Genomic DNA, 27,500 nt, shown 5'->3' with positions numbered 1-27,500 from the left:
GGTGCTGATCCTCATCCCAGCCGCTTCACACTCGGCTGCGAACCGATCCAGTGAGTGCTGAAGGTCACAGGCCGATGATGCCATCAGGACCACATCATCTGCAAAAAGCAGCGATGAGATCCCCAGCTCACCAAACTGCAACCCCTCTCCACCCTGACTACGCCTCGATATCCTGTCCATAAATACTACAAACAGGATTGGTGACAAAGCGCAGCCCTGGCGGAGGCCAACTCTCACCTGAAACGAGTCCGACTTACTGCCGAGAACCCGGACACAGCTCTCGCTTTGGTCGTACAGAGATTGGATGGCCCTGAGAAGGGACCCCCTCACCCCATACTCCCGCAGCACCTCCCACAGTATCTCCCGGGGGACCCGGTCATAGGCCTTCTCCAGATCCACAAAGCACATGTAGACCGGTTGGGCATACTCCCAGGCTCCCTCCAGGATCCTTGCGAGAGTAAAGATCTGGTCCGTTGTTCCACGACCAGGACGGAATCCACATGGTTCCTCTTCAACCTGAGGTTCGACTATCGACCGAACCCTCCTTTCCAGCACCTTGGAGTAGACTTTACCGGGGAGGCTGAGAAGTGTGATACCCCTGTAATTGGCACACACCCTCTGGTCCCCCTTTTTGAAAAGGGGAACCACCACCCGGGCTTGGATGGTTCCCCGCTTCCCCCTCCTGAGGTGGCGAACGGTTTTCCAGAAGCACCTTGGTGCCGACCGAAAGTCCTTCTCCATGTCTTCTCCGAACTTTTCCCACACTCGCTGCTTTGCCTCTTTCACGGCAGAGGCTGCAGCCCTTCGGGCCCTTCGGTACCTTGCAACTGCCTCCGGAGTCCTCTGGGATAACATATCCCGGAAAGACTCCTTCTTCAGTCGGACGGCTTCCCTGACCACCGGTGTCCACCACGGTGTTCGTGGGTTACCGCCCCTTGAGGCACCTAAGACCCTAAGACCACAGCTCCTCGCCGCAGCTTCAGCAATGGAAACTTTGAACATTGTCCACTCGGGTTCAATGCCCTCAGCCTCCACAGGGATGCACGAAAAGCTCCGCCGGAGGTGTGAGTTGAAAGTCTGTCGGACAGGGGCCTCCTCCAGACGTACCCAATTTACCCGCACTACCCGTTTGGGCTTACCAGGTCTGTCCAGAGTCTTCCCCCACCCTCTGACCCAACTCACCACCAGATGGTGATCGGTTGACAGCTCTGCCCCTCTCTTCACCCGAGTGTCCAAAACATACGGCCTCAGATCAGATGAAACGATTATAAAATCGATCATTGACCTTTGGCCTAGGGTGCTCTGGTACCAAGTACACTTATGAGCATCCCTATGTTCGAACATGGTGTTCATTATAGACAATCCATGACTAGCACAGAAGTCCAACAACAAACAACCACTCTGGTTTAGATCAGGGAGGCCGTTCGTCCCAATCACGCCTCTCCATGTGTCTCCATCATTGCCCACGTGCGTGTTGAAGTCTCCCAGCAGAACTATGGAGTCCCCCACTGGAGCCCCATACAGGACTCCATTCAAGGTCTCCAAGAAGCCCGAATACTCCGAGCTCTTGCTTGGTGCATACGCACAAACAACAGTCAGAGTTTTCCCCCCCACAACCCGCAGGCGTAGGGAGGCGACCCTCTCGTACACCGGGGTAAACTCCAACGTAGCGGCGCTCAGCCGGGGGCTTGTGAGTATCCCCACACCCGCCCGGCGCCTCACACCCTGGGCAACTCCGGAGAAGAAAAGAGTCCAACCCCTATCCAGGAGTATGGTTCCAGAACCGAGACTGTGCGTAGAGGTAAGCCCCACCAGATCTAACCGGTAGCGCTCCACCTCCCGCACCAGTTCAGGCTCCTTCCCCCACAGAGAGGTGACGTTCCACGTCCCCAGAGCCAGCGTCTGCCGCCCGGGTCTGGTCCGTCGAGGCCCCTGACCTTCACTGCCACCCATGTGGCAGCGCACCCGACCCCAGCGGTTCCTCCCACAGGTGGTGGGCCCATGGGTTGGAGAGATAGGTGCCACGTAGCTATTTCGGGCTGTGCCCGGCCGGGCTCCGTGGCAAACCCGGCCACCAGGCGCTCGCTGACGGGCCCTCCATCTGGGCCTGGCTCCAGACGGGGGCCCCGGGCTTCCTCCGGGCAGGGTCACTCCATCTCTACCTCGTTTTTTCATAGGGTTTTTGAACCATTCTTTGTCTGGCCCCTCACCTGAGACCACTTAGCCTTGGGAGACCCTACCAGGAGCACAAAGCTCCAGACAACACAGCCCTCAGGTTCATAGGGACACACAAACCTCTCCACCACGATAAGGTGATGGTTCCAGGAGAAGTAATAGTAACATAAAATATAAAATAACATAAATTGTAAAATAATTATTTAAAGAAAATATACTCCCTTCCAAATTTAAAATAAATAAATAAATAAATAAATACATAGTAACATAAAATATAAAATAAAATAAATTGTAAAATACTGATTAAAAACATTCTACTCCCTTCCAAATTTAAAATAAATAAATAAACAGCCTTTGTCCTCCTCTGCGCAGCGCCACCAGAGGGGGCGCTGTTAACACAGAGAAGAATCAACAGCAGCAACACATGAAGAAGTGGAGGCGCTAACAGCATCAGAGCCAGTTAGCAGCTGGCTAACGTGAAGCCACAGGCTAACGGGATGTCTACAACCTCTAAAGTGGTTCTGGGAGTTTCTGTGGTTCTGACTCTGAGCACCGTGACTGGTGTTCACCTTAAGCAGTCCTGGGACAGACAGGTAAACCGGTCCGTGCCGAGCAGAGCCGGACTAAACGCTAAACAGCAAGGCAGCTAACAATTACATTAGCTAGCCGTTAGCAGCGGAGCTATGAGGTCACAACAAGTTAACAGACTTTTTTCATCATTTCAAATTAAACCGCTGACGATGTTTAAACATACATGTGTAAAGAGATGTGTTTTGCGGACAGACTGTTAACAGATATAACTGTAGGTAGAGATAAATAATAAATTCTGTCAGGCTAAAACAGCAGCAGCTAGGAAACACATTCGGGATAGATTTTCAAAATAAAAGCACCAGAGAAACGACTAGCTGCTGTTTGTTTTAGGGACTTTTTAACGGTTAACTTTGAGGTATACGTGCAGTTTAGTGTCCAAAATTCCCCATACAATGTCCTTAATTAATTATGAACCTGCTAAACCACCAGTGCTACCCTAACACCTAATCTGGCTCAAATAAGACCCTCATCAGTTGGGACACTCAGTCTTTGGAAAATAATTTAGGACACTGAACTGCATGTAAGCCGTACTCTATAATATATTTAAGTGAAAGGTTGCTTGGCTGTGTCTCCCCCTCGCTGCTGTTTTCCGGTTACTTGATGTCCCTGTGTGTGTGTTTCGTCTCTCAGCGTCTGCATGAGGGTGTAGTCCGAGATCTGGAGCGGGTGGAGAGGAAGAAGGAGAATCTGAGACTGCTGGAGGAGCAGAGGACTCTGACTGCACAGCTGGAGGCAGAGAGACAGCGCAGACAGACAGGCTGAGACAGGTAGACACACAGAGAGACAGACAGACAGACTGAGACAGGTAGACACACAGAGACAGACAGACTGACCGACTGAGACAGGTAAACACACTGAGACACAGAGAGACAGACAGACTGAGACAGGTAGACACACCGAGAGACAGACAGACAGACAGACAGAGACAGGTAGACACACAGAGACAGACAGACTGACCGACTGAGACAGGTAAACACACTGAGACACAGAGAGACAGACAGACAGAGACAGGTAGACACACAGAGAGACAGACAGACAGAGACAGGTAGACACACAGAGAGACAGACAGACAGAGACAGGTAGACACACAGAGAGACAGACAGACAGAGACAGGTAGACACACAGAGAGACAGACAGACAGAGACAGGTAGACACACCGAGAGACAGACAGACAGACTGAGACAGGTAAACACACTGAGACACCGAGAGACAGACAGACAGAGACATTTAAACACACCGAGAGACAGACAGTTGTTAATGTGTGGATTATATCCTGGATGAATGGATGAGTAGTTCTGTCTCTGTGGATCAGTGTTTCCTAAAGCCCAAGAAGATGTCCTCAAATGTCTTGTTTTGTCAACAACTCAAAGATCTTCAGTTTCCTGTCCCAGAGGAGAGAAGACACTAGGACATATTCATATTTAACAAGCTGACATTACACAAGTTTATATCATTAAAAATGACTCAAAATGAGCCTGATGTTTACCTGACGTTCACCTGATGTTTCCAGGTGTGTGAGTGATGGACAGCAGCAGCGAGCCGCTGGCCGGAGGCGAGGACGAGGCGGCCTGTACGTCAGCCTCCGAGGGCCTGGAGGAGGGCGAGGTGGAGGGGGAGACTCTCCTGATCGTGGAGTCGGAGGATCAGGGGTCGGTGGATCTGTCACACGACCAGAGCGGAGACTCTCTGACCAGCGACGTGGGCGAGGAGGCCGACGGAGGCTGGGCCTGCGAGGACATGTCCTTCTACTGCGACCGCTGCCACAAGTGGGTCCCTGCAGGTGAGATTCATTACCTGCTCCTTTATGTTCCATAACATCCTGAATATGGAAAGTTATAACAGCTGGACTCTCTGTCTCCGTGTTTGTGTGTCTGAGTGTCTGATGAGAACAACAATCTGTGAAACTGGTCCAGTATTAAACCAGAACCAAGCTGTAATGTAACCCTACAGGACTAATGTTCAGCAGCAGTTAGAGTCACTAAAAGTTCTGTTGTTGCTGCTGACAGACTCAGATTATTATTCTAAGTGTCTGACAACATTATGGGATGGATCCCTACAGAGATAGACCTTTTAGTTAAAGAGTAAGATCCTTTTAGTTTAACATGAAACAGCCCCGAAATCACCATCACCAAACTACACCAGACTCCATGTAAATAATCAGGACTTTTAGCGTGTATAGAGCCAGCATATTTCCACCAGACTCCATGTAAATAATCAGGACTTTTAGCGTGTATAGAGCCAGCATATTTCCACCAGACTCCATGTAAATAATCAGGACTTTTAGCGTGTATAGAGCCAGCATATTTCCACCAGACTCCATGTAAATAATCAGTACTATTAGCGTGTATAGAGCCAGCATATTTCCACATGTCAATGGGTGAATTAAGGGTTTATATCAACCAAACCAGAGTGGTGATTGTTGGAACAGTGGAAAGATGAACCAAGACGGCTTTTGATAGTTTTATTTAGTTTCTGTCCACTTTGAATGAAGTGTTTTTTTACCATGATAAAAGTCCTGATTATTTACATGGAGTCTGGTGGGTTTGGTGATGGTGATTTCAGGTTACATTACAGCTTGGTTCTTGTTTAATACTGGACCAGTTTCAGAGACTGTTGTTCACATCAGACACTCAGACACACAAACATGGAGACATAGAGTCCAGGTTGAAGGATACAGAAGTTACCCTTTAATGTTCATGTACCTGTTCAGGTGTTTTTGATTATGTTGAAGCCGTAAATGTCCAGAAACAGTGGTGAATGTGTGAGTCTGCGTGTTGTCCTGTCAGCGGTCTGAGTCTCTCTCTGTGTCTCTGTGTCTCAGCTCAGCTCAGAGGGGAGCAGCCCAGCTACCTGAAAGGAGACAACTTCTTTAAATTCATCTGCTCCGACTGCTCCGAGGACGGAAAGGAGAGCTTCGAGAGGATGAGACTCACCTGGCAGCAGGTACAACCTGAGTCAGTACAGATGGAACCATAGGCCTTATTTACAACCCCCCCAATAATAACAGGGCTCCAGACTAACTTTCTGCCTTGGTCGCACTGGTGCGCCTAACTTTTTTTATTTAGGTGCACCAGCACAAAATTTAGGTGCACCCAAATTGTTCCTCCCGTCGCCATTAACGCCACAATTTCAAGATCACCTTTTTATCACGCTCCATATACATTCACATATATATTATGTCAATTATTTTAAACAAGAATAAGGAGTTGGTACGTTTTTTTTTTTATTTGAAGCACAATTCTACTGTACTCAAAGTCTTATAGTGGCCCCCCCCCTTCCTGTCAAATGCCCCTCAGATGGCCAACACCTGTCATCTGGCCTTCTTCCCCTTTGGCCTTGGCTAAACCAGCTTGCCACACTCCCTAGCATCAAATCCTCCAAACTGCCCCCCCCCCCCCCCCCTAACTGACTAAAAATCATATCTCTGTATTTTTCGGCAGAATGGCGATACACAATATATATCTCTAATATATATATTTTTACACAGTGGGCTAAATGTTCAGTTTTAAGTCAAAGCCACTTTTCACAAGCTCTTTTATTAAAACAGATTGTGATTAAAATAAAAAGCAAAGACAGGATTTCCTGCCCAGTTTGAAAATATACAGCTGCAACACATGTAAATTATCTGAAATAAATAGCCTGGGATATATTTAAAAAAAAATATATATATATATATATATATATATATATATATATATATATATATATATATATATATATATATATATATATATATCTCTGAGAAAGCTCCTTCACTTGTTTTCAACAACAGTAACAGACCTGGATAGAGAGAGGGGGAGTACGATGGACTGAGGTATATATCCTCCTCACAGAGTGATGGCTGACTCATCATGAATGGGTCCAGCAGGGCTGGATGCTCTTTGGTGGGTCAGTGGCGTTAACGTCTGGTGTATGAAATGTCTGTATCGTCCCTGGCTGCGCTGTGTTTTTATGAACTATGATAATGTGGCCGTGGGTCACATCTCTCGCCCAGGTCCAGCAGGCTCCGTCTCACGCTATTACTCAACCAGCTGACGTTACTTACATTCAATAACTTCTAATGTGATTCAGCAGAAACACTGGTACCAATACAGGTTCCCCTCTCATACTTAATATACAGCTGTGGTAATAATACAGGTTCCTCTCTCATACTTAATATACAGCTGTGGTAACAATACAGGTTCCCCTCTCATACTTAATATACAGCTGTGGTAATAATACAGGTTCCCCTCTCATACTTAATATACAGCTGTGGTAATAATAATTACAACTGTAGACAAATGTCAGCAGTGTGGACCGGCGGCGCTGGGGGGCCGTGTGAGTGAATGGGGGGGGGGGGAAAGATCCAAACACAGGGACGGCTTTACAGAAGGAATGGGTCACGTAACGCAACATTAAACCATAATGATATAAACGACATCGCTTCCTTAGTGGAGAGGCAGCAGATGAGAGGACGTTAGGTGCACCGGTGTGACCTAGGAAACATCTTAGTCGCACCCTTACACATTTTGGTCGCACTCTAGAGCCCTGAATAAAAAACGGGCCTTTTCCAAGTTTTTGTTCCTTTTCAATATTTTTGCTGTCTTTTTTGGAGTTTCGCCGCCTTTTTCGAGTTTTTTTCGCCAATTATTTCGTTTATTTTATTTATTTATTTTTGACAATTTTTTTAGACAATTGTTTAGACTTTTTTTGAGTATTTTTCTCCTTTTTCTGGCAACGTTTTGGGAATTTTTGTCTGCTATCAATAATTTTGTTTGCCGTTTTTGTTGCTTTTTTCTGCGTTTTTTTTTTTGGACACTTTTCTGCGTTTTTGTCTCCTGTCTTAGTTGTTCCTTGGCACTTTTTTAAATCCATGCATGAATGTCCCAGGACCTCCCTAGATAGTTGGAGATCTCAACCCCCCCAAAGTTATGCCCTTGGATGTAACAATAGCAACAACTGTGGGGTTAGATTTCATATTCCGCGTGTGGATAGTTGTTATTCTGTCTAACGTAACATGTAAGATGTATGTGTGCTATTCTAGATGATGGCGAGGAGATAAGCCTCCATCTGAGCGCCTACCCTGCTTCCTCTGGCGTAGTAAAACCCTGATTATGATGCTTGTGAACATGATTTGTTGTATTATTATTGCCAGGTGGTGATGTTGGCCATGTACAACCTGTCTCTGGAGGGAACGGGCCGACAGGGCTACTTCAGGTGGAAAGAAGACATCTGTGCTTTCATTGGCCGACACTGGAACTTCCTGCTGGGAACGAGGTCACTTTAACTTTGGTTTTTAACATTGTCTGACATCCTGCTTCTATTGTTTCTGGCACTGACTTGGCAACATTGTTGAAATGTGCGACTATAGTGTCGGGAATGATCACGGAAGTGCATCATTACCACTCGTGGTGTCTTCCCTGTCGACCATGCAGCAACTTCTTGTTTTTCTGGGTCAAAATGTAAAACAAAATTCCAACATTTTGGTCGTCTTTTTAGACACTTTTGTCACTTTTTTCAAAGTTTCTGTCAATGTCAATATTTTTCTGTGGTTTTTGATATTTTTTTCTCACTTTTCCTAATGTATATGAGGATTATCCTGACATTTTTGTCATTTTTCCTACTTTTCTTTAAAAAATTTTTTTATAAATGTTTCTTTACATGCTATAAAATTGAATAAAACACCCAAATTCAATGAAAGTAGTGAACTGATCACGTATTTAACTTGTGAAGAGCGTTGTAGGGAACCATCCACGTTATTTTGTTTTAAAATTTGGTTGAAAGAAACCCAAATTCCTGATATAGAAACTTTTTGAAAATGGGTCAAATTTGACCCGAGGAGAACAGGAGAGTTAATGTAAAATGATTTTACAACAAAGAGGAATGAAAAAGAAAGAAATAGGCCCTGGGACATTATGTTACAGTCCTACCGCCTTTATCACCGTTTATTTATGACCTTTGCCCTCTGATTGATCCCACACGCCTATGATGTCACCGTGCTCCTCATGCTCCGCCTCTATAAAGCGACTTCACTGATTGGTCCAGAAGGTGATGTTTCCCGTCTGCGTGTGTGTGTGTGACTCTGCAGGAAGAAGACTTCCACGTGGTGGAGCACGGTGGCCGGCTGCCTGTCGGTCGGCAGTCCCACGTTCTTCCGGTCCGGAGCGCAGGAGTTTGGCGAGCCCGGCTGGTGGAAGCTGGTCCAGAACAGACCTCCGACTCTGCGGCTGGAGGTGGACAAAGCCACCACCAAGGCTAAAGGTAAGCTGGGAGGAGGGAGGGGCAGCGTAGGCGTGGCCGGTCGCTCATATTATCAAATCGTCCAATCGGGGTTACTCCAGGTGTAGTCTATATCCACGATGCTCCACTTCTGGGATTGCTCCGGTGCTGCTGGATATTCCCCCGTGTGTGCTTTTCTCCGACCGGGTGTCCGTCCCCTTCCTCTTTCTTTGTGTTGCATCTAGGGTTGGATATCGTTTGGATTTGTACGATACCGATTCCTAAACCGATTCTTGAAAAACTGAAAAATGACATCAAAGAAAGGAGTTTTTTTTTTTAAATTGAAAATTATTTTTGTGTTGACTTTGGGTCACATTGACCCGTTTTAAATTTTTGTTTTATATCAGAAAATATGGGACGTAGCAATAAGCGCTGAAAATGTGTAGAAGAAAAATTAAAAAATTTAAAACGTTGGTAAAAGCAAAAACAAATTGTGAAAAAAAAGGCGTAAAAAATGTCAGAAAAAAAAGTGTTTTTTTCAAGGTTGAAGGGAAGACAACACAAGGGTTAAATGTAACAATATATTAATGTTTTAAAGTACTTAAATATATATAATAAGTAAACCTAAGTCACCTAACAGTGAATGGTTAATATGCTTTTACATCTGTTTTGGTGAGCCCAGAGGGAAAATATAGCATTTTAACAGTAGCCTACATTAACAGTAGCTAGCTAACGGGAGACTACAGAGAGAGGGGGATTTTTTACGTCCGTTTCGGAGCGACAGAGGGAAAATATTTCAGTCGACACATTAAGTGGAACCGAAATGAGGAACCGAAATTTGCGTTCTAATCAGGTCCGATTCCTACCACTTGTGTAGGAACCCGTTCCACATGGAACCGGGTTTCGGGTCCCAACCCTAGTTGGCGTTCTAACCTGGATTTGTGAGGACTATGGTTAACTGCTCCTCAGATCTCTGCAGGGTAAATCCAGACAGCTAGTTAGACTATCTGTCCAATCTGAGTTTTCTGTTGCACGACTAAAACTACTTTTGAACGTCCACATGTTCCACCAAAACAAGTTCCTTCCTGAGACTGTTTAGCAGAGGCACCGTGGCTCCGTCCGGAGCTTAGCCCCGCCCACGATGATTGTGATTGGTTTAAAGAAATGCCAATAAACCAGAGCACGTTGTCCTCCCATCCAGGAACGATGTGTGGACTAGTCAGACCCTCCTCTGACATTTTAAATTCTTTTTTTCGATCTTTTGTCTCTTTTTTCCAAAGTTTTTGTTGCTTTTTCAGTGTTTTTGTCTATATATTTTTTCAACGTTTTAGTTCAGTGTAGCTTTTTTTTTTAAAAGTTTTGTCTCTTCCCAAGTTTTTGTCGATTCTTTCGACACTTGTGTTTCTTTTTTTTTGACTTCTTAGTTGATTCCTACGTCAAAGGTTTCAGTTAACTGTTTTTTAAGATTATTTTGGGGCATTTTAGGCCCCAAAATAATTTTTTATTGACAGGACAGCTGAAGACATGAAAGGGGAGAGAGGGGGGGGAATGACACGCAGCAAAGGGCCGCAGGTCGGAGTCGAACCCACGGCCGCTGCGTCGAGGAGTAAACCTCTAAATATGGGCGCCCGCTCTACCAACTGAGCTACCCGGGCGCCCAATTAGATGTTTTTTTTGACATTTCACATGCTGTTTTTTCAGTTTTTTCAGTTGTTTTTTTTAAACGTTTTAGTCTTTTTTTTTTTTTCACGTTGTTGCCTAAAAATGGCAAATGTCTCTAGAAGTGTTTTATTCTATATATATATATATATATATATATATATATATATATATATATATATATATATATATATGTATGTGTGTGTGTGTGTGTGTATATATATATGTGTATATGTATATGTGTGTGTGTGTGTGTGTGTATATATATATATATATATATATTTGTATATGTGTGTGTGTGTATATATATTCATTTTTTTAATCGCAGAAATTCAGAGAAATTAAAAGAAATTAATGGTTTGACAGCCCTATTTAGGAGTTACTAAACACTATATTGACTCTAGTAAGGATAGGGATTTGTAGTTTTTTATTTAGGTACTTGGAAGAATTGTGCAATAATGACAGATTCACACATTTTTCTTTTGTTTACAGTAAATAAATAATTACAAATCTTGTTCAATCAAGTTCATAAAGTAACTTTCTTTGCATTCATTTGATTCCAAGTCAAGATCCACTGGTAAGAATTTAATTTTATTCATGTGATAAAACGTAAAAAAATTAATCGTTTGACAGCCCTAATAAATAAATATATATATATATATATATATATATATATATATATATATATATATATGCATTCAAAGAATACCGTCTAAAGCGTGGTTTGATGTTTTTTTGGACACTTTAGACGCAGTTCTGTCGCTCTTTTAAACGTTTTAGTCTTTTTTTTTTCCCACGTTGTTGCCTAGGCCAGAGCTTTGAGTTAACCGTCTCCTGATCTCCTCCCCCTCAGCCTCTAAACCGGCGCTGGACCCGATCATCACGGTGGAGGGCCTGAGGAAGCGCGGCGCCAGAAACCCCGTGGAGAACGCCATCCAGCTGAAGGAGAAGCGCAGTCGCACGCAAGAGGCCAAAGAAATCCGGCGGGCGCAGAAGGAGGCAGTGGGAGGCTACGCCGACCGCAGCGCCGCCTCCACGCCGGTCAAACTGGCGGGGGGCCGCGGGGGGGGCGCCGGCCGCCGGCCAGACCTTGTCCTGGAGAAAGGTGAGGTCATCGACTTCTCTTCTCTCAGCTCGTCGGACCGAACGCCGCTCACCAGCCCGTCGCCCTCGCCGTCTCCGGACTTCTCCGCCCCCGGTACACCGGCGTCACATTCGGCCACGCCGAGCCTGCTGTCGGAGGCCGACCTCATCCCCGACGCCATGCCGCCTCAGGCTCTGTTCCACGGTGAGTTACGGTTGGGGACTATATATATATATATATATATATATATATATATACTGTTTATACACATTAGTTTATTAGGATAGATGTTTAAATGTGCTGTGGAAACAGACTTTATTTACTTTACATGACGCTGCACACACACACACACACACACACACACACACACACACACACACACACACACACACACACACACACACACACACACACACACACACACACTAACACACACACACACACTAACACACACACACACACACACACACACACGCATACGGGTTTTTGCTACCCCGTGGGGACCAGTGACAGGCTGCAGCCTGATGGGATCCACCCTTTCTAAAGGGTCTAGAGACATGATTTTAACTGCTAAAATTATTATAATTTTATGTGAACACAAAAATCACTTTAAACATCAAACACTCTCAAATAAATTTAAAACCTGAATTTGTTCCCCCCCTGGGGACAAAACCTGAATTGTTGTCCTTCCTGGGGACCATTCATGTTATGTCTATTGGCATACAATCAACACCACTGTTGGGCACTGCACAACTCATGACAAGCATTTTGTTAGATTGAAACAACACATTAGAGTATATTCTTTCAAAATCCAAACCTTTAACAAGCAGATTTCACTTTTATGCTTCATTTTTACTGCTGTTTTACTTAGTATGATTGAATACATAGCAAATAAAATCATTTTAAAATGAAATACTGGTTTGTCAATCGATCTCTAATGACAAACACCAGACCTGCTTTACAAAGCTGCTTTTTACTGAGTTTGATGATTTAAATAGCAGATGTTTTCTTCCAAAATGCAGCTCATATTTTCACAAAACCTTCAAACGGCCTTTGCATTTATTTTTTTATTAATCTAGTTACATCCTACAAGCCTCATTCTGTCACTAATTTAACTTTACAAGAAGCAAAACTTTAGAATGCACAAAATCTGGTGAAGTACCAGGGAAGTCGGAGTGTGTTGCCTGTATTAAGGCTTCACCAGAAGCACTTGCCATTCAGTGTGAAAGTGCAAGAAGAATTTACTGAAAGACTTTGCACTTGTTCTTGCATGTTGATACATGTATCTATTTTGGTTATACATTTATCTTTGATAAATTATATTTCACAGGCGCAAATATTAGTCTTCACGCACTAATTTACCAATCGAGAGTTGTAAAGGCAGCTATTAGTATGAAACAAAACGGGGAGAGGCAAAGAGTGGCTCCTGTGTGTATAAAACAAGGCAGCAAGCACACAGAGCAGTCACCACAGGTGTAAGTACGTCTGCTTTAGGAGCACTGGAGGGAAAATACGCTCCAAAAGGTCAATTATCATTAATAAAGACAGAAAAACTGTTTTTCTGCCTGTACACCAACTCTGTGCTTCCTGTAACAATAGCTGTCAATCAATGGGTAGACTAAGGAGCTCCATGTGGGTGATAGGGCCTTGAAAGTGACTAATCACAAGAGGTCCAGTGCTTCCCTTAGTTTCTGCCCAAAATTAGTAAAAACTCAGTTTCATTAGCACAGCAGAAATCCACTTTGAAAACATAGTAACTAGTGAGAGCATGTATTTCTCTCCAGTGCTCCCAAAGCAGACACTCACGTGTGTGTTGGCTGCTCCGTATCCTTGCTGCTTTGTTTTATATATGCTGAAGCCATTCCTCACCTCTCCCTTTGTCTTGTTTCTTGCTCGCAGTCACCTGTACAACTTAATTTTTTTAATTGCTGCGTGAAGACTAATATCTGCGCGTGGGAAAAAATATAATTTGCTTGCGAGCACATAACCCTGACGCCATGCTTGGATTATACTGCCATTTATAGTTCAGGCATGCAGGTAAAAAGGTTTTCTTCACTAATTCTACGCAACACTTAATAAGTAACATGATATACAAATTGTCATTTTGCAAGTTAAGTATTTAGAACACTTTATTGTAGCATGAGCATATTGTTAGTACCACTGTGAAGTCCAGCTACACATCAGATGCAGTTTAGCCAATTATGACTAATGGATCTTTGACAGACAAGTCACTGCTAAAATCATTGTAGCCTCTACTGCTATGAAAGGAAACAGAAATAATTCTATTTTGTAAGTGCTTCTGGTGAAGCCTTAATACAGGCAACACACTCCGTCTTCCCTGGTACTTTACCAGATTCTTGTGTCTTTTCCACAGCGTGGACCTCTGGCAATAACCAACTCCTCTTCTTTGAGGTTTCTAAAGAAACAGAAAAAAAGACAATTAGGGTCATAGTCTGGTGATGTAAAATATTATTCAATAACCAGTGACAATCAGCTTTATTATTTTGATCAAATGTGTAATTTTAATTGAGCAATATCCTAAAAGTGAATATTCTGCACCAAGTCAAAGCCTGTAAATTGACTAATTATTATATGTAATAATAATGTATAATTATATATGTATAATTAATGTATATATGCATTATTGACTAATGTGTGGAATGTTAAGCTGTCGGTACTTAGTGGCTGACAATAGAAAAATAACACAAGCACTGACTATATTTACTTATCACTTAGTAACCAGGTTATCACCTGTTGTGAGCAGAGGTGTTATCTCTCAGTGGCAGATACTATGCTTACTGTGTCAGGTAACGCACTGCCCAGTACCTAAAGTTACTGTCAAGAAAACAAACAAAACTACTGCTATGTCATTTTTAAAGGAACACGCCGACTTATTGGGAATTTAGCTTATTCACCCTAACCCCCAGAGTTAGACAAGTCCATACATACCCTTCTCATCTCCGTGTGTGCTGTAAGGCTGTCTGACGGCTCCAGAGGCAGCAGCCCATCACAGTACATGCAGGTGACTGGCTCCATCTAGCCTACTGCTCCCAATAAGTGACAAAATAACTCCAGCATGTTCCTATTTACATGTTGTGATTTGTAGAGTCACAGCGTGTACAAATAACAACGTAACGTGAGACACAGCCATCTTCTAACCGTAAACATATCGGGAACTATATTCTCAGACAGGTTTGCTGCAAAGCAAATCATTCCGCCCAAGTACTATATTCTTCCGCCTGAGAATATAGTTCCCGGTTGTTTACTTACAGCACGCACGGAGATGAGAAGGGTATGTATGGACTTGTCTAACTCTTGGGGTTACGGTGAATAAGCTAAATTCCCAATAAGTCGGCGTGTTCCTTTAAAATAAGTTACTCAGTCTCAACTTGCCCAAGGTGTATTTATACTACTTAGAAAACTACGTATTGTACTTCTTCTTAGATACTGAAGGCTCACAAGCCTGTGGGTAGAATTAGCAGAAGGCTAAACTATTAGCACCATTTTCTCTCAATCTCTGAAATGATTTGCTCAGTTTTATTCATAAAAAAAACTTAACTTGAGTTCATGTTTATGTAGCTAGCTAGAGCCTTGAATAACAGTATGTCATCAAGGGCTTACAAAGGAAACAGGACTGTTATTCTCATTAAAATTGCAGCTAAACAACAGCATCGGGATCACAATCAAGATGACGATGACTGTAATGAACGACTAGTTCTCATATAGGTTACTATATGGAGGGAGGGGCTGAGGGAAGAGCTCTTAAAACAGCAGTTTTAATTTAACCTTTATTTAACCAGGTAGTTGAGAACAAGTTCTCATTTGCAACAACGATTTCAATACAAAAATTGACAGTTAACTGGCAACAATTTACTTATTGGCTGCTTTGTCAGTTAACTGTATTTATTATATAGACTGATGGTTTATCATATTTGAGAATAACAGTCATAAAAACTAACTACATACATATTTTTTAAAACAGGGCCTAAAGTATTAAAAATGGTTGGGTCCATATTCCACTGCATTTACTGTGTGAAATACCTGTTTTTAGGCCACATCTGTCGTTTTTATTTGTTTCAACATGACTTGCACATTTGCATCTACAGTAGGCACATCTAGTGTTACAGAAGGAATGGTCAGACCAGGAGTCAAAGCCCAGTCTCTCAGGGGGAAATCAGTCATCTTAACCGCTGATGGGATCTCTACCTTATGGCAACATTCTAACTTCTGGATATTTTTTATCATAGCAATTAGACCAAACAAAGACGTCTCAGCAGGAAAAAACGCTACACCTCCGAAATGCTCTAAAGCTCCCAACTGGGCTTTTCACTTCTAGCTCCTACTCTTTAGCAGTTCTGTGTGACAAAGGTAAAGACCAAACAAGGCGCTAGGTATCAGGTGTCATGGCCTCAGTCTGTGGGTTACCTGTGGGAGCAGGTTCAACACTGCCAGGCTCATCAGAGGGCCGCTGTCGTCTGTTGGATCTTGAGGTTCCTATCAGAAGAATAAATAGTTTTTGAAATGAAAAATATGTAGGTTGCCACTGTGGAAAACCAGATATGGGGGAAAACGTTCTGCAAATACTCCAACCAAAATCATCAATCACTGTACAACAATTAACCAATGGTCACCTAATCTGAGTATGCAAACTAGACTGTCAAAAAACATCACATTGCTGTAGGTGAAGCCAGTCAACAGGGCTCTATTTCAGTTTGCTGGCATCTTTGTAGTGCTTGGCAGAGATGCTGCATGAAGCAGCAATTCTTGAAGCAATGAAATGATAGAAGCACCTTCCTGATTTTATTGGTTTCTGGTTCTTTGAACGAGTTTTTTGTTGGTGCAGCTATCAAATTGTTCTAGTGTTGTGTGTGGTCACTGTTACAATTGTCTTTAAGTAGTAAACTGGATTCCATACTTGCCAATCACCAAATGTGAGCACTGTGGGATAAATTATTGCTTTTTCCACGGTATTTTAATATAATTTTTTTAATTGTTTGTATGAACTAATGAACTAAAGTTTAGCTGATTTAGTTTAATCAGGAAGACTTTGTTCATCACTCACTTAACTGGCTGATTTACCATGAAAACCACGCTAATGCAGGTCCCCTCATATGACAGCTACAATAGCTTGTTGCTAAACTGTGTGTAACATGTGTGTTTCATGCAAAGTTATCCTAAGGTTCTAGCTATGTGCAGTTTTTTACTTAAACAGTGATTAGCTAGCAAATATGCCAACTGACGGTGACGTCATTGTCATATTTTGGCACAATGTTTAGTAATGACAGTCAGTGAATATGTGATCTGAGATGCACATTGCAAAATGGAATTCTTCCTTATATATGATGTGACAAATTATGCTTTTCAGAAACAATAGCAAATAAAAAAAACTATTGCTTAAAAGGAACTTCACAATATATTTACTTAGGTAAAGTAATGGCGCTTTTCCATTACATGGTACCTGCTCGACTCGCCTTGACTCTACTCGCATTTTTTGGTTTTCCATTACAAAAAAAAGTCCCTGGTACCTGCTAACAGGTACTTTTTTTAGTACCTCCTCAGTCGAGGTTCCCAGCGAGCTGGGGCGAGCCGAAAAGGTGACGTGAAAGCGACAGACGGGGGGGGTGTCCTGAACAAACCCGCTATTTTTAAACAGTTTAACCAGCTGTTTGTTTTTGCTGCCTCCAGCTTCTTTAGAAACTAAATGTGTCTTCTGGCAACAACTCACCTTCCACGTTCTGTGTGTGTGTCGCGTTAGGTCACAGTAGTTTACTACGGCACCGCTTGTTTACAGTTCTGTGGCGGCTCCTTGCAGAGCTTTCACCGTATCCTACGTACACACACACATGCTGGCTCGACGCACAAACCAGCTGACAAATGTATACATCAGGCCACATATTACACAGGCTACACAGGCTACGGAGAAAGCTCTGCATGGAGCCTCCACAGAACTGTAAAACAAGCTCAAGTGGCCTGATGTTATACTTGTGCGCTTGTGTGTGCGTCGAGCCGGCAAGACGACCAGCCACGCTGAGGCGGTACTAAAATCTGCAATGGAAAACGGACGCACAGCGTGGCGAGTAGAGTCGAGGCGAGGCGAGCAGGTACCATGTAATGGAAAAACGCCATAACTGTTGAGAACTTTTTTTCAGCTGTTTCAGCATAGTCTGTTCATATGGGAACTTACGCTCAGGATTCACTGCCAACCTGCCAACCTTCCCCAAAGAATTATCCTGTCTGTTTATTTTCTTTTGTAAAAGTTAGGTGCCCAGCTTGTTTTAATTATGCAAACTTACAGATACGCTGTCAGTTCTCCTCAGGGGTGGTACATTTGGGTCATCACCAACCTCATCATGTGAACTCTCAGAATCTAGGCTTACTTCCTGTGGGGGGAAAAAACAATATAAATTACTGGCAAAATAATCACTATATCACAGTGTTTCTGCTATAAGCATGGCATGCTTCCCTTACAGTTTTTCAGGTTAAGGCAGCAAAGTATGTAGAATTTAGGGAGAAAAAAAAAAAAAAATATATATATATATATATATATATATATATATATATATATATATATATATATATATATATATAAATCATAGCCATAAAAGCCAGGTTGAAGTAAACTATTAAGGCGAGACACGGCAGGCAAAAACATCGTTTTTTTTTCACTGGTCAATTTTGAGATTTTGGGCTATTTGCCTTCAATAACATGTCTTCTTTCAGACTTGTGGTGAAATAAAGTCCGAAATACACATTTAGGTCTTTATTTTACTACACTTTGTCTGTTTGCGTCGGTAGATTTCACCTAAATTCAACAAAAGTTGGCGTTCTAAATCATCCTGCTGCTCCGCGATCGCTGTCTGCACCCTGTCGTCACATATACCGTTGGAAAGCTCTCTTTCTCCTGTACAATGCTGTCGGATCCAAATATGGTAATTTCCTTTTTATCAGCAACCAATCATGAAAGTAAAAGGGGGGATTTAACTCAAAATGCGCAATCTCATTGGCTGATGCCAATTTCTGGCAACGTGATTCGTTCAGAATGGTCACGTGATGCGCTCTGACATTTCCGCGGTAGCTCAAAATGTTGAAAGAAGTGCGTCGAAAACGGCCGAAAATCACCTCAGAGAAGACGAAACAGCGATAACAGTTGTTATTAGCAAGAAGACACAGGGGATCACAAACTAAGACAGCAGATGATGAAATGCCTTCACATAGTACGTCGATGTTTAAACTGTCGTTCAGAAAACAGGAGTGTTTAGACAGCGGAGGTAATCAGACGCTCTCTCTCTCTCTCTCTCTCTCTCTCTCTCTCTCTCTCTCTCACACACACATACAGTTTTGTATAATATAATTACTATATAATAGGCAAACACAAATCTGTAATTTTGGGATCCTAAGTGGTGTGAGTCCCTCAGGCTGTAGCAGGCAGATCCATATGTAGCTGTCAGTGGAGCTGCTGTCCCTTCTCCTAGGAGAACTACCAGCTTCTCTTCTGGTGTTAACTTTTTTTGGCTATTTTTCCAAGGTGTAATTCTCTTAGTGAAGATAGTTTTTCCCAGTTGACGAGGAAGTGTATCTCTGTCTGACCCAGCTGGTGGTCACTGAGACTGTATTTAGTCAGGATCCGTCTCTTCTTTGTATCTCCGACAGTGTGAAGATAATCTGTCAAATAATAATTAAGTCTACTTTGTTTGCTTTCTCCAATGTTCTAAATATTGGTCTTTTGAATGAGTCATAATTAGTTTTGTTCTGTTGTGTTATGAACCAGTGCTGAATGGAGCCTGGTTAGTTAGCTTCACCATGAGCTGACTGAGGGGACTGGTTCTGGTTAGTTATCTTCACCATCAGCTGACTGAGAGGACTGGTTCTGGTTAGTTATCTTCACCATCAGCTGACTGAGAGGACTGGTTCTGGTTAGTTATCTTCACCATCAGCTGACTGAGGGGACTGTTTTGTGGGAAAAGTAAGCTGGAGCAGCAGCAAGTATGGCCATCTCCACCTTGATGAAGGAGCCTCGGATGCTTTCTGTTATGGAGAAGTTGTGGCTTCAGAGCACATGTGATGGTCAATTCAATGAGAGAAACTGATATGCTCAGGATCTCGAAAGCTGAGGCCGTCACAGCTGCCAGTGCAAAACATAGGCACAAGAGTCTAAGCACAGCTAAAATACATATGGTGCTGGAATGGACAATTAGATTTTTAAAAAAGCTGTTACATCTATTGTTGGTCTTGTTCTGTGTCCATACAACTGTCCAGCGTGGGTTTTGTCGGCAACTTTGTGCATGATACGCCAATGTTAATTCATTAAGTTACTGCAGTTGTAGGCCTTATATGCCTGCCATTTTATTAAATAATCAATTTTCATGAGCTTGAAATATTCTATATTATGATCACTAAGGGCCTGAGCATTTATTCTGTTTTTGAGCAATTTTTCCAATAGAAATGTATTAAATTCCACTATTTAAATCTTTAAATGCCGTTTTCTCAAAATGAGTTTTTTGTCATTCTCCAATAGAAACATCTCAGCCTGTGTAGCACCAAACTTTCCAGTTATACACTTAGTAGTATTCTGAAGATAATTACAGAGGGATTTGTTAATAAATCATTCCTGCCCTGATTTATGTGACATTTTAAGCAAAAAAACATGGCGAAAATCGATTTTTTTAGGGCTATGGACAGTATATTTTGATTTCCTAGGTAATGAAAGCAGATATCCTGAAATCCCTCTGTAATTTTGTTTTCATCTTGTGTGTAAACAAAATGAAAAAAGAATTTTGCACCTGGCTTTATCATATGTTCAGATCTATCTACCGAAAATATATGCAAAATCGCGCATATTTAATGAGAAAATGCATAATTTGCATAATTAAACATACACATTTCAAAAACTTGTAATAAATTTTTTTTATATACTTGTGTAAGTAATCAACTGAGGAAGTTTCATGGAGATATCTATTATTTTAAAATTTTAGCCTATTCACCTGTAGTGTCTCGCCTTAAGTACAATTCAGACCAAGATTCGCAATGAGATGAAATTTTAGAACATAGCAGGTAAAAGTTGCTGGGGTCTGAACTGGCCCGTCTTAACTCGACTCAAGTCAGCTTATGCCGTCCCAACTCAGCTGGTTGAGTCTCCAGAGGCTGGTTTTATAACGTAAGGATGTCACCTGTTTCAACAGCCAATAGAGAAGTCAGCTAGTAAAGTCAGCTACAAACTATAGAAATAAAATGAGCAGTGAATCAGATAAATAAAATGTTTTCCCATAATCTCGGCAGTTTTCTATCCTTCATAGTGCGTATGTTTTAAAAAGTTGTCTATCTCCCGCTTCATCACGCTACGGTTGCACTCACACCATGAGTTTGGCATTGACCTCCCTCCATGCCGCCAGCGCCTGTACTACTGCCAGCATCTGGCTGAATTTTTGTCAGTGGATGAATGAGGAACTCAGGGCACTGGCAGCATGGAGGGAGAGTGGGCGTCATAGAGACAGGGTGCATTTAAGTCCTGCCCCCACCAGAGAGGAAAACAACTTTCTGCTCTCCATTGACTTGTATTGTGTGAGGGTTTCTCCTCTTTATTTCATCTGCTAACTAACAACAGAAAAATGTCTAAAAGCTGCTGAGTGCTGATATTCATTATGAACAGGGTAAAGAACCCAGAACTTAAGTTTTTATAAGCTGCTGATTCAAAAAACTGAGCTTTATAAAGAGAAAAGTGGATACAGACGTGAGATATCAGCAGAGAGAATGGAGAAATTGTAGGATTCTGACACTAATCTAAAGACATGTCTGATGTTACATGTGTTAGCTTAACTTACAGACATATAGTTAGCCTAAAACTAACATTTTGATATTTGACTTGGTAACTAAATGTTTGCAAATGTAACGTCGGACATATTGTTAGCGTTGTGTCTCTCCATTCTCCCTTAAGAATTTAAGTTCTGGGTTCTTTACCTTGTTGGTAGTGAATACCGCCACACAGCAGCTTTTAGACATGTTTGTGTTTTCTAGCAGACAGAATAAAGAGGAAACCTTCACACAATACAAGTCAACGGAGAGAGGAGAGATGTTTCGCACCGATGGGGGTGACTTTCAGAGTACTGCACTGTTCACCTGACTTCACAAAGAGCTAAAGAGCCAGGGCACTACCCTCCTACACACATAGTTTTCTTTATTAAAAACTAAAACAAAGTATAAGAGGCCCCATTGAAAAGACAGGTGAATTTGAATGTGTGTATTAATATTATATTACATTATTGTATCACATTTAAAATTCCACCTTATTATTACCTGGCTTTGGTGTTTTACGGATTCCATGTTCCCGGATAAAGATGTATTATGAAGCTCCCTCAGGCGTTGTAAGCGTTCCTTCAGCCTGGTGTATCCTGCACTCTATTTGCAAGTGGTTAAACACAAACAGTTGATGTAACATCTGTATGTATCCCATCGTTCCTTTCATAATTTTTTTAAATATCTGTAATTTGAAGGATGCCCAGTAGCTGCTCTACAGTTAAGTTTCTTTGAGTAACAAATAAGGTTATGTTTGCAGCTTGTGGAGATAAGAAAATCAAGTCCATGCTTAAACCTATACAGAGAAAAAAAATCTCCCTTACTTAAAAGATGGTTATAGAGATGATAAAATGACTTGAATGAAGTTTATGGGCTCTTATCAGTCTGTTTACCTGCTCTTAATTAACCAGGTTAAATGTGACCATGTGCAGAACAACAGACAGCACTGCAGGTGTGGCAGAATGAAAGCAGAGATATTTATAGAAGCAATGCCTCAGATTTAAAATAACAGCTAAAACTTTACACAAAGCAGCCTGTAGAAGTCTAATAAGTCAGTTTCCACCACCTCACATTTGACTGTTACATTCAGACATGTTTTACGCTGTGAGGAAAAGCTACTCTCTGTGCGTCTGTCCAGCCTGGTCTTATTCTTATTCCTTATACTAAACCTAGTCTGGGCCCTCGGTGTCCTGTGCGTTGACAATGACAAAGCGTAACGACGAGTTAAAAATGAGAACACGTTGGTGTGTAAAAAAAGAAGAAAAAAAAGAATGTGTTGGTTTGTCTCACTGCGCTGTATGGCTGCTCCAACACCATTTTTTAACAGAATTAAAGTAAATTGTGCTAGCAGAACCATTGATATGAATGAGAAGAGTAAAACTAATTCATGGTTTTCTTTAAGATTAGAAAATAATTAGCCCATTTTTTGTTTGTTAAACTTTAGGTGTATAACTTGTTTAGCCCTGTATTAAGAACTTATTCTAGAAAGATACTGAACATTGGTAGTTACAGTAGCTAACATTAACATTACTGATCACTGTAGCAGGTGAGAAATGCTCATTAAACATCCCCATTTTCTCTCCTTAGCCCCTTGCTCCCACAGACATGAATATTATCTAACTTTATAATGTTAGTAATACTATAACTATACAGAAGTAGAGACCAGCCCAGTAACAGTCAGCGGCAAAAAAGGCAGTCCATAACCGAAAAATATGCTGAAATACCAGCTCAAAAGTGTAGCTAACGTTGTAGTTTGCTAACAATATTGTAACACTAGCTAGCTAGCTGGTGACAACTTAGCCATTGTTAGCATTGGCAAACCATGCTAATATAAACATTAGCTGCAAACCTAAGACTGAAAACACGCTTAATTAATAATTACTAAAACAGTTCAGTGTAACTTTACTTACCCAACGTTAGTTTCCATGTGTTCCTCGTCCATTAGTGTCTGTAGGAGCACCTTCTGTCTGTGCTGCTGCCAGCTTGTGCTCCTGCTTGCTTCTAACTGCACCTGCACATGCTCCGCCCACTCACTGTCAGCAGCTCTCGTGTGGGTGGGGGATGGGCAAGGTCGAGGTGGGGACCGAAAAAGTCAGGAAAAGTGTGTTTGAGGTCAGCAGCTGAATCCTCGTGACAGGCATAGGTAAATTGGGGACCAAAAAAGTCAGGAAATGTGTATTCCTCCCTCACCTCTTTGATTTAGTATGGGCATGGTATCATTGTATTGCATGGTATTGTTGAGTTGTGTTTCACCAAATTATAATTGCATCCAAAAGAAAATATTTGTATACACTTTTAATATCCTTAATTTTAGGGTAGATGGTTTTGTAGTTTACATTTAGGAATTTAGAACTGAGTGGTGTGACTAGTGCAAATATGCATGTTCTTTAGTACTGTAAGATATAATTTGCACTTTTTTATTTTATCATCTAAAGCTTTAAATCATAGTAATTATTTATTACTTCATATACAAAAGCCAGAATTTTTTTTCTGGGACTAATAAACTGATAGCTGGTGCCACGGAGGCAAACTGCCCATACACAAGTATCCCCGCTATATTTAGAATATTTTCAAGGCTTTACCTTGCTGTCAGACAGCCCTTTACGATGAGGAACTGAAGCTGTTTTTACAAAAGCATTCATTCAAAAGCAGTCATTTGACAGCGCAGAACACGAGTTGCTGCTCTACCGCTGCCTCGATCGGATAGTTTGTGTTATAGTGTGACTTTCTTTAGTGTTAAGCATTTTTCTGTGCTGCGCTCCATAGCAACTGCCTTGGTATATGCAGGCAGTCAGCCCTGGAGGGCCTATTCTATTGTGAATATTATTATTTATTTTTTTTTCATTTTAATTGGAATGTGCCTATAACTGTCATATTGCCATAGGATGACGCTTCGCAACAGGCCAAACAACCCCCCTTAGCTGTGATATAACCACAACATAACAGCCTGTCTTGAGCTATTTAATTATTATCTAATCTTTCATTGAATCTTACATAGTTTTTGCTCAATGTTACACGTTAGAATTTTATTTACCATCTGATACCTTCACCTGTCACCACCACATCTCTTTTGACACTGAATGTGCATGCAGTCTGGCCAAAGTTACGCTTGGGGAAAACAAAGGCATTGGGCTGAGATGGTGCATGGCTGTTCAAGCCTTTGCTATTGTCAGTTATACTGACAATAAAGTTAGTGCGTGGGGTAATGGAAGAGTAATGGGATCGGTGAGGTACTGGTGTTTGGGCAACTGGGCTGCGAGGCAGCGGCTTAGGAGGTACTGGATTTGAGGAGCAGTCCTGTGAAACACCATGGAGCTTGCCATTATTGACCGCTGCTCTGCTCTGTGTATGACAGAGAGGGCAAAGCCTGGCGAAAGAAACCGTAAAACTGAAAAAAATCTCGAACTACATTTACAGTATAGAAACTTGCAGCTAGCTGACAGCAGTTACCTGTCTCTATCAGCTAATGAACATTAACAACTAAGTTACTGGTGCAACTTGCAAGTAATGTTATTGCCGGCATTAATCAATCTATCACAAATAAATCTCATTGAGAGAGAAAGAGAAAGCAAAGCACAGACAGAGAACCACTAGAACTGTGACTTCCACCACTATGCTATCCTCATTGGAGTCATCAACAAGCTTGCTAATACCAAACAAGTACAGGCAGGAACTGGGCCGGTTCCATTGTGCTTAAACTAGTAGGTTGGAAATATTCAAGTTCTGATTGTCTGGAACGCAGCCTTAGTCAATGTTATAATCTGAACATTGATTACTTGAACCAGTAGTAAAGGAAAGTAACTTAGTTGAAATACAGTAGTCACATTAAAACTGGCTGGCACTAAATACCATCTATCCTGTGTGGTTGCTAAATCATACTGTGTCTTTGACGTGTGAAATAGTGGGTCATTCTTTCGACCCAAACCCAGATGTGCCTCTTCTGTCTTTTGTTCTGTACTGTCTGTTTGTATAGGCTAACAGAGCCCTGGTAACTACAGCCGCATTTTGTAAAGGCTAACAGAGCCCTTCTAACTGCAGCCTCAGTTTGTATAGGCTAACAGAGCCCTGCTAACTGTAGCCTCAACTTATATAGGCTAACAGAGCACTGCTAACTACAGCCTGAGTTTGTATAGGCTAACAGAGCACAGCTAACTGCAGCCTCAGTTTGTATAGGCTAACAGAGCACAGCTAACTGCAATCTGAACTTATATAGGCTAACAGAGCACAGCTAACTGCAGCCTCAGTTTGTATAGGCTAACAGAGCACTGCTAACTGCAGCCTCAGTTTGTATAGGCTAACAGAGCACTGCTAACTGCAGCCTCAGTTTGTATAGGCTAACAGAGCACTGCTAACTGCAGCCTCAGTTTGTATAGGCTAACAGAGCACTGCTAACTGCAGCCTCAGTTTGTATAGGCTAACAGAGCACTGCTAACTGCAGCCTCAGTTTGTATAGGCTAACAGAGCACTGCTAACTGCAGCCTCAGTTTGTATAGGCTAACAGAGCACTGTTAACTGCAACCTGAGTTTGTATAGGCTAACAGAGCACAGCTAACTGCAATCTGAACTTATATAGGCTAACAGAGCACAGCTAACTGCAGCCTCAGTTTGTATAGGCTAACAGAGCACAGCTAACTGCAATCTGAACTTATATAGGCTAACAGAGCACAGCTAACTGCAGCCTCAGTTTGTATAGGCTAACAGAGCACTGCTAACTGCAGCCTCAGTTTGTATAGGCTAACAGAGCACTGCTAACTGCAGCCTCAGTTTGTATAGGCTAACAGAGCACTGCTAACTGCAGCCTCAGTTTGTATAGGCTAACAGAGCACTGCTAACTGCAGCCTCAGTTTGTATAGGCTAACAGAGCACTGCTAACTGCAGCCTCAGTTTGTATAGGCTAACAGAGCACTGCTAACTGCAGCCTCAGTTTGTATAGGCTAACAGAGCACTGTTAACTGCAACCTGAGTTTGTATAGGCTAACAGAGCACTGTTAACTGCAACCTGAGTTTGTATAGGCTAACAGAGCACAGCTAACTGCAACCTGAGTTTGTATAGGCTAACTTAGCAGCCTCAGTAAATTTCAGTCAGTTCAATCTGTCAGTATTGGTACATTATGTTATAAATAAAGGTATTATGTCTGTTGAATTTAAAAATGTCTAAAAGCAACATATTGTAATTTGTTTACCTTAAAATAACAGCTTTAGAATAATTGTGATGTTACTTCGACTTGTAAAAGGAAAACTGGGCCTTTGTCATTTCCACAGTGGGCCTGATTACCTTTTCTCACATTATGTAGCTTTGGTGAGCAGGTACGAACTGCCAGGAGAAGTCTGCAACTGAATTGACTGATTTTAGTGAATGTGGTTTTCCCTCTAATGCCCTTCGGCTGCTCTGCCTCGACTCTGTGATTTACGGAGTTTCCTAATGTACAGAAAGCTTTACTTGTTGCTAAAGTAACCCTAAACTCTAGCTGCTGTCATCTAGTTAGCTCAGTTAGCATTCTGCCAGGACTCTGAGCTTGAAGCACTGGGGTAATGTTGGTGTTTACCCCATTAGCACGGGAGTTTTAGACCGCTGGAAGGAGGTTTTTAAGGACGGGGCATGGGGGGAAATAAATGCTGGTGGAGGGCAGCGCCTGTGTCATGCCAGAACCAGAGTCGTTCGAGCGGGCAACAGAACTGGGTTAAGAAGCCTCTACATACATCATGCCAGAGACTAGGAGATCGAAGAGAAGACACTGAGAAAGCTAAGAAGAGAAAAGGAGAGTGACCAAGCAAGGGTAAATCCCAAACTGGCTTTTTGTCTGCTGACAGACTGGGCATCTTGCTGTTGGACTAGTAAGAATTATATGCTGGCTTGCTATGTTTGTGTTGTTCACTTGCTTGAGGTTTGGATTGAAATATTGGCTTGAGATATTTAACATGACAGTGTATTTGGATGATGTTTACACAATATCTCATATAATATTTATTTTATGCTAAGTACATGTACACATTGAAGGAATAT

General features: G+C 42.1%; 3 protein-coding genes and 1 pseudogene across 3 annotated transcripts in view; all 4 read left to right on the top strand.

The window, feature by feature from the left end:
• Positions 1-27,500, top strand: part of LOC116048142 — a 568,688-nt pseudogene that overhangs the window by 424,690 nt on the left and 116,498 nt on the right.
• LOC116049154 (CD209 antigen-like protein E) overlaps positions 1-27,500 on the top strand; it is a 236,056-nt gene that overhangs the window by 177,131 nt on the left and 31,425 nt on the right. The gene's annotated exons all lie outside the window — the stretch shown is intronic.
• On the top strand, positions 2,577-4,526 carry LOC116049162 (protein PET117 homolog, mitochondrial). The gene is made up of 3 exons (XM_031298591.2): positions 2,577-2,768; positions 3,397-3,533; positions 4,277-4,526. Exons 1-2 carry the CDS (start codon positions 2,673-2,675, stop codon positions 3,526-3,528), a joined length of 228 nt encoding a protein of 75 aa, XP_031154451.1. The 5' UTR covers positions 2,577-2,672; the 3' UTR covers positions 3,529-3,533; positions 4,277-4,526.
• kat14 (lysine acetyltransferase 14) overlaps positions 4,280-27,500 on the top strand; it is a 32,746-nt gene continuing 9,525 nt past the window's right edge. Inside the window, exons 1-5 of the mRNA XM_031298553.2 lie at positions 4,280-4,546; positions 5,588-5,709; positions 7,901-8,022; positions 8,834-9,006; positions 11,477-11,911. Of these exons, the coding sequence (XP_031154413.2) occupies positions 4,288-4,546; positions 5,588-5,709; positions 7,901-8,022; positions 8,834-9,006; positions 11,477-11,911 (1,111 nt within the window). The 5' untranslated portion in view covers positions 4,280-4,287. The remainder of the gene's footprint in view (positions 4,547-5,587; positions 5,710-7,900; positions 8,023-8,833; positions 9,007-11,476; positions 11,912-27,500) is intronic.

Source organism: Sander lucioperca, chromosome 4 (assembly GCF_008315115.2).
Source record: "Sander lucioperca isolate FBNREF2018 chromosome 4, SLUC_FBN_1.2, whole genome shotgun sequence".
Taxonomy (NCBI): domain Eukaryota; kingdom Metazoa; phylum Chordata; class Actinopteri; order Perciformes; family Percidae; genus Sander; species Sander lucioperca.
This window is presented reverse-complemented; position numbering and strand designations above follow the sequence as displayed.

Excerpts from the sequence above, each read along its gene's own strand:
- LOC116049162 (XM_031298591.2), top strand. The coding sequence starts at position 2,673 with ATGTCTACAACCTCTAAAGTGGTTCTGGGAGTTTCTGTGGTTCTGACT. Across the intron at positions 2,769-3,396 it reads AGCAGTCCTGGGACAGACAG|CGTCTGCATGAGGGTGTAGT; the intron begins GTAAACCGGTCC and ends TTCGTCTCTCAG.